The sequence below is a fragment of the Pinus tabuliformis genome, chromosome 1_1 (assembly GCF_031772625.1).
Source record: "Pinus tabuliformis cultivar Carrire ecotype Pingquan chromosome 1_1, CPIR1, whole genome shotgun sequence".
Lineage (NCBI taxonomy): Eukaryota > Viridiplantae > Streptophyta > Pinopsida > Pinales > Pinaceae > Pinus > Pinus tabuliformis.
In genome coordinates, this window is record NC_142297.1 from 786193121 (window position 1) to 786212141 (window position 19021).

General features: G+C 36.9%; 1 protein-coding gene across 8 annotated transcripts in view; it reads right to left on the bottom strand.

Annotated features, from left to right (window-relative positions):
* LOC149216348 (putative U3 small nucleolar RNA-associated protein 11) overlaps positions 1-19021 on the bottom strand; it is a 61750-nt gene that overhangs the window by 19129 nt on the left and 23600 nt on the right. For all 8 annotated transcript variants that reach the window (XM_089391190.1, XM_089391186.1, XM_089391188.1 and 5 more), the window contains one exon: positions 14537-14623. In XM_089391190.1, coding sequence (XP_089247316.1) covers positions 14537-14623 — 87 coding nt within the window. The remainder of the gene's footprint in view (positions 1-14536; positions 14624-19021) is intronic.

Sequence of the window (19021 nt, forward strand, 5' to 3'; positions counted from 1 at the left end):
CGCAATTGACCTGCTACTTGATACTTCTGAAGAAGAAGCACATTTCTTGGAATTAATCCATCTAGCTGAAACCCGTTGTGATGCCGCATTGGCTAACAAAGCGCACAAGAAACGGGTAAAGGCGCAATATGATAAAAATGTCAAGCCTCGTGTCTTCTCAAAGGGTGACCTGGTCTTGCTTTACGATCAAGAGTCTAATAAAATTGGGGCAGGAAAATTTGAACCACTTTGGATGGGCCCTTATATTGTTAAGCACGTTTTGACGAAAGGTGCCTACGATTTAGTAGATTATGACGGAATTAAATTGTCTAAGCCGAGAAATGGGTTGTATTTAAAACATTACTATGCTTAGTTAAGTATGGTAAAACTCACGTAAATATGCTTGGATTGCATCTATGAGTATGTTTCTTTTAGGGTTTTTATTTGGTTAAGTAATCCACTTCGCATTTGTTGCAGATGTCGAACTTTTCGGAACCATTTGTTGGTTACGCCAATGGTGCTAGTCGTAGTACACAGAACCTATCTTCTGCAGCATGGGCTATTTTCGCTCCAAGCGGCGAGTTAATGAGTTTTAGAGGGATTTGCATTGGTCGATCGACAAACAATATCGCTGAGTATAGCGCGTTGATTGAACTTCTCTCTGATGCCATTTCACTTGGCATTCACCGAATCATCATTAGGTTGGACTCACAGCTCGTTGTACTACAAATTACTGGCGTTTATACCGTCTGAAACCCAACAATTTATCGTATGTTCCTTAGAATTCGTATTTTGGAAAGGTATTTTGAGTTTATTCAATATCAACATTTTTCCAGAAATCTAAACACATTAACTGACTCTCTAGCAAATTATGTGTTAAATAAAAATTTGCAACATATGTAAAGTAAATATTTTCAATTAGCATCATTAGTTGAATAGGACTGCATCACTCAACCATAATAAAACCCTGAAAGCAAAATAGGTAATTGTAAAAAGTTTTTACAAACAGTTTGTGTTCAAGACAAAAATTGGTCATCTGACCCAAAACTAAAATGTATGCAGAAAAAGTAACTAAGTAGACTAGTTAATCCCTCTATGTGATCTTGCAATTCAGCCAAAGTCTCGGCCAAATCCAAGTCTCGGAGAACCGCTCTCCCTACAGATCTTTGTGTTGATCCAACTACATCTCGTGGGTCCCCCACAAGTTGAACAGGTCCGATATCTGAATACATAAAAAAAAAATGGTTTTGTTTAGTCTTGGAATTAATCAAGAAAACACAAAAAATGCAAAAACTTTAAAAATTAAAAACACTTGGTCAAACAATTTACCAATAGCACCCCACATTGCTCCAACTGGTAATGGTAACTCTGGATCGCCACGGAAATCCATTCTTGAATATGGATATTCTGTGAAAGTCATCTCCTGTCGATTGAACCATTCAAAGAATGTAGGGGTAAATACGATCGAAGAATGGGCACCATGCCTAGCCATAAGATCTGTCCACCTCTGCATCCGTGGGTCTCTTGGTCCAGATACACCCAGTGAAATAAGTTGTGGCTGCAAGAGAGGAATTCTCTCCAAGGCAAAAGAAATCACGATTGATCCATAGCCGAAATTCTTGATCTTTCCTCTTTTCACCTTGGTCAGTTGCTCTTTCACAGATGAAAAGACAGCCCCACACCAGTTGAACACCTTTGGCTCTAAACATTCTAAAGCATACTACATGTATGATTTGTTGGCCAAATGAAGTGTTGCACTGCCAGCCAATTTGGCAATGGTAAAAAGGATCGTCCTTAGCGGTAAATCACTAACATCCTTGATAAGTATCCTTCTGTCTTTGCTAGGCTGGGCACCCTGCCTACAGAACTGGCGCACATAATCTTTCACTGGTCTACCCCCGAGGGAAAGTCCTGTTAGTGAAATGGGGGCACCCCGCCTCGACAGTCCAGTTAGGAAGTATATATCATCGATGGTAAAAGGGACCTCTTTGTCCCGAATGTGAAAAGACTGATCAGTCGGATCCCATGATTGAACAAGGAACCGTAAAAGATCCATCTGCTGCCGCATGTTGGATAACTGGAAATACTTGAGTAACCCACAATTTCTTAGGGCCTCAACTGTTCCCTGATTATTCAAGGCTATGATATCCTATTCTTCATGCTCTCGTTCTCTCCATATAATTACCATTTTAATCTCTGAATTAGAAAATGAAACCCTAGGGGCCGCAAAACCCTAAAACCTTTCTTAACTAAAATAGAGAATAAAATGAAAGAGAACAGAATTAGATCCTACTTGGTCCAAACAGCACGAGGAATGATCCGTTGAATCCTCTACAATCAACTAGTGAACTTCGGAACAACTACTCCAGAGATCAAAAGGTAAAAACGAGATGGTGAAAATGAATGGTAAGAACCAGTTTTTATATTTATTCTTTGCACATTAATCGAGTAAATATTTGTTTTCATTTATTTAATCCATGAACATGTATTTTTTAATCTATTTTGATGACATCTCGAACAGGGTCAACAACTGATATGCAGTTATGATGTGCTTACATGTAAATTGAACATCTTTGACCACAAAGCAAACTTTTATCGCTTTTTCGAGCTTTGTTGAAAACAAAAAAGGAACCCCTTTGGAGTCCTCTTTAAGCTCTTTTCAGACTCTAAATATAAAAAGATTGCCGAGTGCTTGTCCTTTCCAGCGCGTTAACGGATTGGAAACGATATCTCTCTTGTATTATTTTATGCTTTTTCGGACTTGAGAGATTATTTTACAAAAAAGAACTTGTGGAGTTTCCTTTTAGTTCCTTTTCAAACTCTCTAAATGTGAAAAGGATCGAGTTATCTTTGTCGTTAAACTTGTTAAAAACATTAAATAGTGACAAACTTGTCCATCTAGACAAGACCGAGTTTCACCTTCACTAGACTCGTTAAAACATCAAATAGCGATGGATTCACCCAAAGGGTGAAATTATACAACAAGCATATGTTATCCTCTTCAAGCTTGATAAGAATAACTGGTCAGAAATGACTGGGGAAAATGGGAAAAAACTGAGAACACTTTATGGTAGCAGGTCACTCTTGGACATGACACTTTCACCTCATCACCGTGACTATGTGGGTTGAGTCATTCAGCTTGATGGTTATCACACCGTTGGTCTATCATACCATCCATTACTTAGTTTTGGGTCAATGCTGCCAATTCATTCAGTGTCGTCGATATGTTCAAGAGAAGTCATTCAGTTCGAAACCTCATCCTTTACAATACAATAAACCTTCATTTTCATGTCTGCCATTCCTGAACCTTGTGTCGTCAATCGATATTTAATCTCCAAAATCATTTACCTCGTTTCGTGTCGTTGATGTGGGATACATCAAGGCCCTCCTGCGACGAGTCGCTTCTTGTCGACATCAGCACATCATTCAAGAGGAGAGAAGGGATCAAAACTGGAAGGAAGACACTGAATCAAGCATGAACATTCATGGGTTGTAATCTTTGCTTTTATCAATAAAGAATTCTAAGCTTTTTCCATTCATGTTCTTATATGATGTATATTGTATTCTCGATTCTATGATATGTTTAATTAACAGATCTTTATTGTATGCTTTGATGGGTTTCTATCTCCGCTTGTGTGCAGGTACTTTCCAAGAGAGTTAAGTACGGAAAGGAGCGGCAGTATCAGTCAAAGGAGAGAGGGAGCAAATGAAAGCTACAGGTTGGTTTCTCCTCTTACCTCTCTTATCTATTGATTAAAGAAAAGGTAGCAAATTACTTTGGATATTGTTTCTAGACTAGCTACTAAGTTTAGAGGGTTAGGCATTTGATAAAACACTAAATTTGCCCAAAACAATTTCCCCCTGTTTTCATGTATCTGCTTCTTTGTCCTTCCTTAAGATAGGAAGGTTGTTAATCTTCCCAAGGGAAGCATCTTCATCAAAGGTGACATCATGACTTATCTCTACTTCCTTTTGACCAGGCACATAAATTCTATATGCCTTAGAAGTTTCATTATAGCCCACAAATGTTCCTTTCTTCCCAAATGCCTCCAATTTGCTTCACTTTTATTTCGGCACATGAATACACGAGACTACCAAAAATTATAAAATGAGAGACATCAAGTTTCTTATCAGTGAAAACTTCTTCAGAGTTTTGAAGTCCAATGCTTGGTGTGGGCATCTATTTTGAACATACATGACAGTGTTGGCAGCTTCACCCCATAGGAACTTCAGAAGGCTTTGATCATGTAGCATGGTACAAGTGGCTTCTATAATGGAACGACTCTTCCTTTCGGCAACACCATTTTGCTCAAGAGTATATGTGGTAGTAGTCTCCCTCTTAATGCCAGCTTCATTACCATAGTCATTGAATTCATTTAATTCATACTCGGTTCCATTATCGGTCCTCAATATCTTAATCTTTTTCCCTGTTTGATTTTCACTTGAAAGAACGAAACCATGTGAACACTTCATCCTTCTTGTTCAAGAAATAAATCCAAGTTTTGCGAGAGAAGTCATCCACAAAGATAATATAATATAAGTATCCTCCCAAAGATGTCACGGGCATTATACCAGATAGATCATAATGAACCAATTGCAAAATGTGAGTAGTCTTGCTTTCACTTGAGGGGAATAGTCCCCTTGTATGTTTTCCTTGGGCACATCCTTGACAAACACCTTCATGTTCTACTTTAAATTCGGGCATCATTGCTACCATCTTCCTCACATCGAGTAGAGCCTTATCATGAAGATGAGCAAACCTCCAGCACCATAGTTCGGATTGAAGAGATGTGTCGCAAGACATATCTCCCACTAGACTTCCTCCAACTTGATTGAAGTTGTCAACCTTGAATCCTTTGTCTTCCATCATTGAGAAAGATACCAAGTTCTTCTTTAGATCGGGTACATATAGTACTTCTTGTCGATGAATGGTGTTAACTTGAGTCAATTGACGAGTAACATTCCCAAATCCTTTCACAGGATAGGTGGCGTTGTCCCCAAGAATGATTTCTAAATTTGTATCCTTTTCTATCAGATTTGAGAGAGCTTCCTTTTACCCAGTGAAGTGCCTCTAGGCACCACTATCAATCAACCAATTTCCCAAGGTGTCTGGAGGAGAGGCAGTAGAGAGGGCAGATAGAAGATAAAATTCTATTTGCTTGTTATCTACAACATTAGATTAGTTATACCTGGAATTTCTTGATCTTTTGGGAGGTCGACTATTTCCATGTTGAGTAGCGGGAGCATTCCTTTTTCCTTTGTTGTTTAACCTGCCATTCCTTTGATTGTTGTTGCCCCTGGAATTGTTGTGGTAGTCATCATCTCGAGGTGTATCCCTTTCTATTAGGACACTCCCTTGCATAGCGTCCAAACCTATTACAAATTTCCCTTCCTTCCTTCTTTAAATCTCGTCTTCCTTGGCATTGCTTCTTTGAATCTTGCATTGTTCTTTCTTTTAGCATGAGCGGAGAATGCAGTAGGATCATTCCTATTTGAAGGCAAGTCTCTCTGCAACATCCTTGTTTCTTCTTGAGCACATCTTGTCAGGAATTCTTCAAAACCTAGAATCCTGTCATTGTCGATTATAGTAGTGTTGAATACATGTCAATCAAGAGGGAGACCTCCAAGGGAAATGAGAGTAAGCTCCCTATCAGCAATAAATTCTCCAATCAAAAGTAGATCGTTCTTGATCTCGATAATCCTCATGAAGTAGGATTGAATATCTTCACCTCTTCCCTTCTTTGTGTCCTTCAACTTGTTTTTGAGAAAGAGGACTTGGTTTGCATTACTAACCTTGAACATGCCAACCAACCTATCATACATCTCTTTGGATGTGTTCAAATCATAGATGTATGCAACCAAGTGCTTGCTAATGGAATCCCTGATGATATTCTTAGATTTGACTTCACCTTTCTTGTACTTGGTTTGTGCAACAACAAAAGCATTTGAAGGAGGTTCAGTGATCTTTCCCAACACATAGTCCATAGCCTCTTGCTCCCCCAAAGTCAAGTCAAGAGACATCTTCCATTCCTGATAATCAGATCTATCATTGAGCTTGTCATCAAATTTGAAGTCAGATATGAAGCCCATTGAATCTTGTCCTTGTCCAACAAATTTCAGTCATTGCTCTTCTCAATCTTGCTTGGACCTTGTCTTCACCTCAGCTCTAATTCCATGTTAATTTTAGATAACAATGGTATGTTCTATGCTTAAGAGCAATTTTACTTCAATTTTGTTATTAGCCCGATATCAATTTCTCGATTATTAATCACATTAACATGATATTACAATGCAGATAGAACATAAACAATAACCAGAAGACAAGCCAAGACAGGAGGACACAATATTTGGCGGATACCAGGGAAAAACCCCAATGTGGGGAAAGCCCTCTCATCAAATCTTCTTATTATTCTTCAAAAGTTCAACAGAGAGAGAGTACAATATACAAAATTCACTTGCCCAATCACAATCAAATCTATCCAGTCAAACTATAGTCAACAAGATGACCTAAACAAAAAGTCAATGCTAGTGAAACAGGGCAAAATTACTCTTCCAAATCAGCTTGGTCAAACCCAATCAATTTGGCCTCCAAGGACAGTGTAAATCAGCCCAAAACAATCATCAAAATATTAGTCAAACTCTATCAACGCAAAGTCAAACTTGTGATCAACTTTCCTGTGGTCAACGCTGGTTAAACAACCCAAAATGTCTCGATTTCTGTACCCAAAAATGCGGCCTGCCCAAACATAATTATCTCCAAGGAAAACATAGTCAAACCAAGTCAATTGTTGCCCGGTCAACGCTGTACAAACCCTCCTGCAAGTCAATCAATGCCCAAAACAGAAAATTACAGTCTTGTCCTTCACACGTGTGGAGAGACAGACTGCCCAAAAATTCGTACACCCAATCAAATAAGGAAGGAGAGAGATGTGTAAGTGAAGATGAGTGTCCAAATGAGGTAGATGCTCCTATTTATATGCAACATTGAGGATGAAAAGACATGTCTTGTGGGCTTCTAACATTAGTTTGTTGGCCGACCTTGACAATTTATCCATAATAGAAATAAATTCATAATTCCATTTGTACATGTCAGAATGAGATGATATTTAGATCAATCCTACACCTCTCGGAAAGAGGAATCCAATAAAAATATCAACTCCGTCATATGATTTGTCCAAGGTGGAGTTTGGCCCTAGTTGCCAAATTTAACAAGATCATACTATGATAAACTGTGATAATCAAAGTTGCATCAAGATGTTTGGAGGTCGTGTATTTCATGCTAAGACGAAGCATATTAACAATAAGTTCCACTAAATTAGGAACTTGGTGCAAGATGGGATCGTGAAGCTATAGCATGTCCCAACAGACAATCAGGGAACCGATATACTAACAAAGTCTCTTCCTAATAAGAAGTTCGAATATCTTAGAAGCATGATTGGTTTAGTTGGTATTGTTGATCTTGTCGATGATGAGAAAAAATTGGAAGAGATTTGTTGAGGTTTTGTGTGTGAGACATAGTGTCTGGGAGGACATCTAGTTGGCACTATATGTTGTTGTCTAGATCCCAAAGTAGGGGCAGTGGTGTGGGTGGCATTGGTCATAGAGCTTTGACCTCATATACGCACCTGAATCCCTAGGTTGATGGTTAGTAAGTAAAATTGATGGTACCTAGAGAGGCTGAAATTTTTAGTCCATCTTAGTCCCACTCGGATAGATTTCACTAGTCAAGAATCTAGTCCGTGGCACTGCGGTGCCTAAACTATTGAGAGACCTTGGATAGATTTCCCTGGTTAGGAATCTAGTCCCTGACATTGCGGTGCCTAAACTCTTCATAGTTCATATGGTTTGAGATCTTCCTTGTACTTGTATATGTTATTATGAATACCTCGTTAACTAAGAGGGAGTGTTGAAAAATGTAACTAGGTTCGATATTCATAAATGCATTTGAGTCATTATGTAATGTACTTATCAAAAGAAGGAAAAAAAATATTATTATCACAATGACTTATTAAAGCATGGATTTCATGCTTGGGTCATATTTTATTAATCAAAGTCCCCATTGACGACTCCTAGGATTTATATTGAATCATTAAAGTCATTGTACATTTTATGAGACCTTTCTTGGGCTTTTGAAACATGTAAAAAGATTTATTATTGAGTCAATTTAGGTATTTGACACCTCCACACCAAGTCAGCCTCAAGGAGATCAACTCAACCTCAAATAAGGCAATTCGACCTCACCTCAAGCCTATATATACAAGGAGATAGAATTCATTTGGAGCGCACACTCACTCATAAGTTCGATATCCAGAAGAAAGAGCTAGAAAAGTGCGAAGTTGGAGAAAGTGGAAGGAAAAGAGAAAATCGAAATTTTGGGCTATCTCTCTCTCCCGTTTGGATTCCTCTGGGAGATGGAATTTTTCCTTGTCTAGGTTGAAGAGTCTCAAGAAAAACTATTGAAGGAAGAGATTTTGACTAGGTTTTCCCCTAGATAGGGGTTTTGCCCTGGCAGAGTGTCTACATCTTGTGTCTTGTGTTTTTGTGATCTTCATACATACACACATAATTTGGTAATTGCTTGATGAAAGATAATATAACAAATAAGTAAAAGAAGCCAACATAATTCACAACTAATTATCAAGAAAGAGAAATCTAACTCTAATTCTACTAGCATTGATTTCTCAACAACATTCAGCAAGAACATCCATGTCATTCAGAACAATACATCCAATCAAGTTAGAGTAAGTAATTCCATGCGTCAGGTGGTTCAACGAGCCAATCAAAGGGATTCAGTACATTCTCACAGCTTCTTCAAATTTTTCATCAAGTAAGTGTCCAGGGATTCAGTCCATTATGCCACAACCTCAGCAAGGATTTCACTCAGTTCATGCCATACTTTCAATCTTACAATTCTTCAATCGGCTCCCTCTTACACGAGACGAAGAGGACCTCGGTCCTTGTCAGAAACACATCATCCACACATAGCAAAAAAGTAATGTGCTCTTCTTCAGCAGATTTGGATCAACACTAATTTTCAAGACTTCAAGCCATCTTCACAACGGACTTCTTTACATCATGAATCAAAACATGCTTCAATTAGGTTCATCTTGTCTGCTCCCATCGAGTCCAATGCTCATCCAATCACAAGTCTTCTTTGTGACTTTGTTCTTCAATCTTTTCAATGATTGCCACACCTTGGAAGTCTTGGAAGAACAAATACAACCAAGCAAGATATACAAAGACAAGAGACAAATAATGAAACAACAATATAAACAATTAAGAAAGTACTTATCTCTTGAATATATGCTAGCGCCCTCTTGATCTTAGTCTTCTTGGGTCCAGTAAACCTTGTTCAACTCATCAAGAAGTTCATCTCGTCCACATCATCATCATCAAGGATTCCATGTCATCAAGAAGTCCATATCATCATTAAGAAGTCCACATCATTAAGGAGTTCATCATCAAAATCAAAGAGTCCACATCATCAAGGAATTCATAATCAACATCAAAGAGTCACATCATCAAGAAGTCCATATTATCAACAAGGAATTGACGTCATCCACATCATTATCAAGGAGTCTATATCATCATCAAGGAATCCACATCATCACTAACTATTCAAAAATAAAACGAAGTACAAGATACTTATCTTTTGAGAAATTGTCATCTCCCTCTTAAACTTTAGCCTTCTTGCATCCAACCTACAAATCAACCTCGTCATCAAGATGTCAAATCTTCTAGGAGCTAGGGTTTCTTTTTAAGCAGAAGCAATCAATCTATAAGCCCTAGACTTTCATCACCAACTATAGATAGGTTTCTCAATTGATTGACTAGGGTCTTAACTACAAACCCTAATGATCTTTCAAATTTAGGCTAGGGTTTACAGACCCTAGCACTTATCTTCTTCAATCAGTCCTAAGGTTTTTAAAAAAGATTCATTCTTGCATTCTTTTCCACTTCATCATTCTTCAATATAAGAAATCTTAGGGTTTTTCAACCCCTAGGGCTTTCTTGATCAAACCCTTACTAGGGGTTTGCAAACCCAAATCACTCCAAGAAACTAGACAAACAATCAGACTTTTAAATCTTGGTTGATTCAAATCCTCGGCAAAATTTCAGGCTTTGAAGAGGAGATTACATGCTTCAAATCAAGAAACTCTTTTATCATAGTAATTGACAGCATCTGTTCAATAGATTCCATCATATACCCTTGTGATTTATACTCAAATATTTGTGCAAGCTCTTAGTTATATAGCAAGAGAGGTGTTGGTCTTCAAGGAGCTTCCAACCCTGGTTCAATACTTTGAAATTTCAAAACTTTGCAAACTCGTAATTTGAGATTTGGAGCCACCTATCATTATTGTCTCATAAGGTATATGACAATGTCTTTCACAACATGTTCCAATTTTAACCCTTCAAACTTTTGTGACAAGCTTTACTTCAATACAACTTCTCAAGAGCTCAAGATGTACCATCCCTAAAGCCCTAGTATGGGGATGGATGATCCTTCTATTCTTCCTACCTTCTCTGGGGATTCATTGGGATACTTCCCCACCTCCTCTCGTGGGTATTTCCCTAAATCTTCCTATTCTTAATGATTAGCTTAATCCTTCAGTACGGATATTTTGCTCCATCCTTCTTATCTTTCCTCTGGGGATTCATTGGGATCCTTCTTATCCCTACCTAGATAGTTGGTATTTCCCCAAATCCTTCCACAAAATTTCTTATATTAGTCGGCTTCATGGCTTCCAGTATAATTAGGCCAGCCTTTTTGCAGTGTAATTCGACATACCTTTATGTATAGAAGAGAGAGTCTCCCACAAACTTGATTGGGTACCCAAACTTTCAATCATATCTCAATGAATTGACTTCGCATGGTGCCATAGGTATATGAATTTAGATTTTCAAATAAACTAGGTGCCTTGTACAACAGAGATAGGTAGCTCGTGCAAAAATATATGAAGCTCGCATATAGAAGCTCAATGACATGCATACCCCCAAAAACAATGCCTCAATCATTAGCATAGAAGGAGTCTCTATAACCACTTTCTTTGTCAAAACAATGAGCTATTGAAGATTTTGAAACTCAAACTTCGACCAAAACCATGAAAATTTTTAAGTCACAACCTTACTCTATAGTGAAGAATGCACAGAACTCAACGCCTCTAGCATAGAATTTCCAAATCAATCACATTCAATTTGGATCATAGATCTTTAATTAAGCTTGTCACAATAGAGGCACGAATCTAGTCACAGTTGATATCCATGGGACTAGAACTCGCACTTAAATACATTTTTTTTGCATACAGGAAGCTCGACCCTTTTATCATCAAATTCATCAAAACTCGGATTACCACAGAGATGTAATATAGACTTCAGCTTCAGTCATGTATTGAACTTGGATCACACCATTGAATTAGGAAGGAGCATATTATCACAGTTATTAGTTTACTGTCTTTGGATTATTCCATAGAGAAGAAATGTCTTAGGAGCTTTGTATATCATAGAGAATAGGCCTTGCATACCACAAGATCTTGCATATTGGATCTTGGATACCTCGGATGTAACATTCACATAACACAAAATCTTGCATACCATAGGAGCCTCGTAAAGTAGATGCCACAGAAGCTCGCATAAGCTACCATTGTTGTTTGCATAAGATGCCACGAGACTCACAAGTGTCAAAAGGACTTCCACATGAGCAACAAAAGAGGAGAACTTATGCATAAGCCACATAAGAGTCACAGAACTTTCGCATAAACAAAGGTTACAAAAATTTGCATGAATAAAAATGTGTCACAAGAAAAACATATAAATAGAATCATACTTCCCTTATTCACATAGAACAAAGGATCTTGCATACACAAATAATAGTGATATAGAACATCTCAAATGAATGTATGGTCCTATTTCACAGCTTGTTAACCACAGGTTCGGATCTTTCTCATAAAAATCAACACAAGTTTGTACCTTAGACTACAAGGGTTATTACAAGATCGACCTTCTAGCTTTGTCCATGGAAATGCTAAAATATGCCATAAGGCTCTCATAATTGCAGACAAGAACCTTGCCACAGATATAATTTTGCACCTAGCCTCAGAGACAACTCGCATTACAAGGGCTTGAACTGCCTTAGGAAACTTCAGCTCGGCCTTATCCAATAGACAAACTTTCAAGGCACGGGGATTCAACTCTCTCTTGCATATTTTCACAAAGATACTTCATGTCACAGGCGCTCGTATAATAGAGATAAGATAACAAGATTACAACTTCAGAGGCTTGGTTTAGAATTTCGTATCTCCTCACAATACTTCTCCACAGAACTTCGAAGCTCAAAATTATAAATGTTTTCCATAGTCCGTTTGATTCATATCATAGTACAGGGATGACATAGAGTTAAGCCTTCCAAAAGAGATCAGTGAAACCACGGAAGGAGAACAAATGCCTTAGAGATGATCCAGAAGTAAAGGAATTTTCTCAACTACTTATCAAACCATAGCCCTCACACTCTGTTAATTTTTCTAGGGCAAACAACCGAGAATAAATTTCCTTCCACAAATAAATACTTCCAATGATTCAGTTAGCATTCATTTCACATATCATTCATCCAATATCATTAAACAACTATATAGAAGAAAATTCAACCATTAAAAATGAAAGAGCAGTAGAAAATAACCATAAAACCATGTGACAAGAGACACAAAAATTAGGTTTGAGTCCAGGGAAAAAACCACAAGGAAAAAACCCAGAAAATTCTTTCCATATAAGAGAGAAAGAGAGTACATAGTCCATCAATGCATCAAAAACAACATCAATATAATAGCCTAAACGTTAACCAAGTATAAGATGAATGCCAAGAGAAGTCCCATAGTCCTTTATATTTTCAACCCCCTTTTGCTCCTAACTTCGTTGGATCAGAGATCATCAAGACAAATCGATGTGGCAAAAAGTGGAGGAGAGGACTCCTTTATATAGATTTCAAAGGGGGGTTGAATGAGTGCCTTTATCGGGCCTATCTGACTTGTTTAAAAAGGAGGCCAACTTGAATAATTTAGAAGGCAAAATTTAAATTTTACAATTTTACAATTTCTTCACTTGATGAAAATGCCAACCATGGCTACCATCTTTCCAACAACTTCTTCCCTACACATGAGGTATAAGGTGGTCTTTCACTATTGTGAGTAATCCTCTCCTTCAGCAAACCTTTGCAATCACATCCTCCTCTTCTCTTGCTCTTCTCTTCTCCAACAAATTCACAAGAAAAATATGAGCTCTTTTGCCTTTTCTCCTCCTTTTTAGTCTCATTATGTTGAGAGAACCCTAACCCTTACAAAAAGGGTTGATATTAGATCTCAGCTTTCCTAGATCAAGTGTGGATGTCTAAACTCCCATTGACCCCCTTTTTATGTCTCCCCACTCATAAATGAGCTCTCCAATCACTTTGATGTTGTTTTTGTACCATGTACCTTTGTCCGCATAAAATGAACTTAAAAAAATTAAGTGACTTTAATAATATAAAGCACATAGTATTTTTATACCTCGTAAAGTGACTTTAATAACTCATAAAGTCTTATTTTAATGCTTCGAGGGTGATATTGATGATGAGGATCCCAATATAGGCAATGATTTTGATGATATATACTATATAGTACTAGTTATTTGTTGTACCATGATTTTTTTGGACTATACAAGCCATTTAGGGCCTCTTTGTTGATGTATTTTTGGTTCGAGATGGATTGCATTTGCACTCAATGCTATTTTGGTTATATGCATTAGCTGTGTGATTGAATTTGTATCATCATCGTGTATATGTTTCATATTTTGTGTAATTCCCTAATTTATATATATATATATATATATATATATATATACATGTCCCTTGTGTCATGTTTCAGGGAGTCATCGTGTCACGTGTTGGATACTCATATTTTTGTGTCTTTCGTGTCCCATGTCCTTATATCAGGTGACTTAGATTGTGATGTATGCAACAAATCCCATATAATGGTAAAAAAAATATTATATATATATATATATATATATATATATTTATATGCATTTTCTTATTTTGTATTTTTTAATGTTTGCCAATATTTTGCCCATATTTCCTTGATTTTTCCCCTTTTCTTGATATCCCATGTTTATGATCCTCACCAATATTTTGCCAATACTGATATATATGCAACACAAAAGAGAGTACACACACTAATAAATTTGGAAAAAAAAAAATTATTAAAAATAAAACTCATCTGATGAGTAAACTAAGAATAATAGTTTAAGGTAAGGCAATCAACAATACTAAGATACATCATTCAGCCGTGTTGACAATCAACAATGTATAAGACATATTTTACCTGAACCCATTAATCAACATTGATAAATTAATTAAATTTGTTTCAACTATTTAAGGGTTTTACATGCCAATTTTAGTTCGGAAAGGAAAACAATTCAATTATTATAGGAATTGGAAATACAGCCATGTAATCATCATCCACTCAAGTAATAACATCCTATCTTTCCAACAAATAATGTGGGAAATGGAAGTGGAAGTAAACCTCACTTTTGTATACGCTTTGGCAATTGAGCAGGATTATTTGCCTTCTCTTTTGATGATAAGATTGCTTGTTCCAATTCTTTTGCCTCCTCCCTTGAATCCAAAAACAGCAAAAAGGAAAAATTAGATGTATCAAGGATATGATAAAGTCTAAAAAATACTAGATTCCAACATAAACTACTTGGATGGGTCACTTGTAAAAGTTTTCTCAATTATTAGAAAGATCAAGAAATTTTATCAACAAAAGATCAAAACAGCAATTACTAAAATAACACCTCAAGCAACAAAAGCAAAAGCAGTTTTTCTCTTTTTTATCTCCTTCATCATCTATATCCTTCAGTTTCAACCGTCTAGTGTTTTCCTATAATTGTGTACATGAGCAAGGGAAAGGACAACCAATTACTAACATAACTTGCAATACAGGTAACAGATAATGCAGACATAAAATCAAGTAAAAAATAATACAGATACAAAATCTAAGTTTTGTCAATATTTTGGTTAAAAAAAAACCTTAAAGCCAAATTTTTAAATTGTAGAGAAAAATGTATGTCTTAGCTCCTTGCACCTTGTTATCCTTGTAAGAAGTGACTGGTGAACAAGAGCTAAAGAAATGGACTTCAAAAAAATTTAGAAAATATAAGATGTGACAACTACAGGTTTGAACTTAGCCCATGTGGGGCAACTCAATTGGCGATCGCCAAGATAATGAAACATTATGAACCAAGAGATTTGAGCTTCAAATCCCCCCCAATTTACCCATCTCTGCCGAAGGGGCATACATAGGCACTCAAAGTGCTAGCAGCTGGATCGACCCCATGTCACACGAGTACGAACTGGCCCAGTTGCCAATTCATCTAGTCATTTAAAGGGAGAGAGAGAGAGAAGGAGAGAGAAAGGGTTACAAGTCTGAACTTGTAACATCCTCACTACAAGGAAAGTGACTTGTTCAATTGTACTACCATAACTTTGTCGATAACCTGTAGGAATTATATTTTTTTCTCCTGTAGCAATTTTTTATTCCTTTGTAACTTTTGTACTTGGTGATTTAATATTACCTTCACTAATTTTGAATGGCCAAAAAAAATTTCTTTATTTAATACCCCTCCTTACTTCAAGTTAGCCCTTTTAAAACCATGATTTTAATGTCGGGAACTTTTACTTAACTAACTTTAAAAGTACCTTCATATTTTTTTTTTATAATATACAAGTGAAAAGCTTAAGATTTGAAAAAAAAACTTTGATTTTTCTTTTCCAACATATACCATTTATGCACTTCTTAAGTAGACTTGATCTCAAGTCACCCTTTAACGCTCATTTATCAAGGTTCAAAATATAGTCTTGGGAAGCATGTTAATCAAACTTTTACTCTTCTAATTAGAGAAATCGCATGTCATTTGTTGTGACACAAAACCATGATATGGTTGCCGAGGTTTAAACTCACTGCAACCTTTTGGAGAGAAATAACACTTGGAATTATTAAGATTCCTCCTATCAAGTAGTCACATACCAAAATAAGTGTATCTTGTTGGGCATTTTGTTTAGATCATTTGTCTTTTGAGATTCTAATTGGTTCAAGAGCCTTGGTATAACTCTCTTTCTTGTTTCATTGCTGAATTGAAAGATAGCCTTACATTGGTGCTTTAAGAGCTAGGGATTTGTAAGTTTTCTTGTTTTAATTAAGCATCTCTTAAGTTGAATGGGCACTGGCATTTTCTAATTTGACTAAGGAACATTGGTTACATTGTCTACTAATCATTGGCTAAGTAATTGTTACTATTGGCTTATACTGTCGCTATCTTGAGCATCTTGGTAAAACATTTATCCTATTAGGCACATCTTGTTAACTTGGCACATTCTCTTATGGCAAAGATTGTCTCTTGATATGAGTGGCAAGTAATTGTTTCCTTAACTCAATATTATAGGCTAAGTACTTAATCATTGAGAAAATCTTAGCCAAAGACTCACTCAATCCACCTTGCATTGCATCCTAAGTTTAATTGCATTAATAACTTACCTCCAAGCATAAGCTTGGTTGATAGACTTCTAGGGCCACCCTTTTAGTCTAGCTTGAGGGGCTTAGCAACTCTTCAGTGGTTAACACGGTGACCTTGCAGTCGTTAGAGCCACAATCTCTGCAGCGCCGGAGACATTGGGTGATAGAAGCCTAACAAAAGGTGTCGTTAATCAAGCCCTCGCTTGTGCTTCCTATTGGCCTCCTTCCCACAACCTACCTTGGAGCCTAGCTTCAAAACGGTTAAGGGAAGGTCATACTTAGAGTAGGCATTTAATTAAAAATAACCAAGATCTTTGCATCTCACCTAGGTCTGAGGATTTGCATTTCATATAAGTTAGTGAAGCATCCAAGCAACAGTTGTCCATCCGGTTACTTGGTCTTACTTCAATAAGCAAGATTTTTGACTCCATAAAGCACTGGACTCAAATATAAATTTAATCTAATCCTTAAAATCTTGCTAAATTTAACCAAGTAACTAGGCCACTCAACTATCTCCCGGACTCGTTGGTTCCCAACTTGTCCTTCATCATCTCATTTCCATAGGGTCTACTCCCCATAGCCTACTGTTGGGAAACAACTAGAACAGAGAGGTTAGGGATCAAGGTGACAACCCCCGACCTGAGTCGTTGTCGCAATGCCTGTACAATCTGAGCAACAACAGTTATGACAATGGCGAGAATGGGATTTGCAGTTTGATTTGTTTAATTAATCTGACTTATTGATCTTGTGGAAGGTCACGATGGTCAACAATGTGGCTATTATTCAATAACCGACTCGATTGAACCCGATCTTAACTCTCCACTATACTTTTAGGGATAGATAACATTGAACACACTGTGGCCACAATTGTGACTTGCCTTCTTGCGATGGTATTTTCTGCAATGTTTTTGCTTAGTGGCAAGTGGTTAATCCCATAGTGATGGACCTATATCTTAATAATATTGCATGGCTCACTTCCAATAAAGTCTTCACTAACATGTCCATCTGTCACAAATCACATCGGCAGCTATAGGGGTTAGGTGGATCATAGTGGGACTCTTTTTTTTTTCTTTTTTACTTCTTTTTTTTGAGAGGGAGGGGAGGAATAATTTTTTCGCAGCATGCTAGTCTCTCTTCAGCGAATAGTCTAGACCCTATTTTTTCTCCTAACGATCATTTTCAATTTTCGAATTTCTAGTTTTATCTGATTTTGTAATGGACCAATATTTCCATTAATGGGAATCCAAACTGTAAATGGCCAAGAGTCTGTTGCAATTAAGGACCTGCAAAAATCAAAGAAACAATGACTGTTAAATATCCAAAAGATTTGGAATATTAAAAAAAAACATTTAGGATTAAATAATATATATTGATATGGGATATAAAGAAACCCATTTAGGATAAAATAATATGTATTCAATAAATCTATGAAAAAATGATATGACGATAGTACAATGAAGGTCTCGCTATAAATACCTAGGTGGGGGTGCCCATTCCATTAAAAGTAATGTCCTTTAGTCGAGACATGTAATTTCACTAGGATGTGTCTCTTCACTAATTATTATTATATACACATATTTATTAGAGTGTGACATCATCTATGAGGGGCAACCCATTCATGTAATAAATGTTAATAACAACATGGCATCACTTGTGAAATATATTGGAGCCCCTTTTTTGAAATTGACATATTGTAAAGAGACCAGTTTATGTGCATGGACATTTCAGTTGGCCAACATTCAATACATATGAATTTTGACATGGAACTCCCTCTCAAATTTTTCATTTTGTGGAGCCGCCTACACTTCTTCCCGTTGTATCTCTCCATGGAAGCATCTCTTCAAATTGAAAGAGGTCAAGGTTGATGCCAAAATGCAAAGGATCACACTGATTTTCACTTGTGAACCTTGGCATTTACTTGAGGGAAGAGTCAATACATGTGTTGCAGTTCATCGTAATTACTCCTAATATAAAGTTTGTCACAAAGATGATGTCGAACCCCTTTGACTTGAGGATACTGTTGTGAAATCTAGGGCATCGATATTAAGTGATTTCTCTTCTATTAGTGCTTGCTTGTGAATGCTTTTTACTTTCCTAGATTAGGATCTTCCTTTACTTAGATTATTAGTGTTCTTTTTCATCAAACAACTACCAATGCGTAAACCATAAGGAGGCAGGAGACACAGAATATATATTATAGGCTATTAGCTAGTGAGCCGATATATATGATACCTAGGGTAGAGACATGCATGCCTGTGTGTATAAGTGTGACAGACCTACGAGCCATTGTACATTTATCTTTAGAGGCAAGAGTGCATGTGTGTTAAAAGGCCAATAAGCCAAGCAAATATGTTGAATTAATAAAATAACATCACAGCTAGAGACCAAGGGGCAAAATATTGGGGGCTATGACTCCACAAAAAGGGAAAGATGAGATGGTGGAACCAAGACATGGTTCCTAAGCCAAATAACTATTACTATTATAATATTTCTTAAGT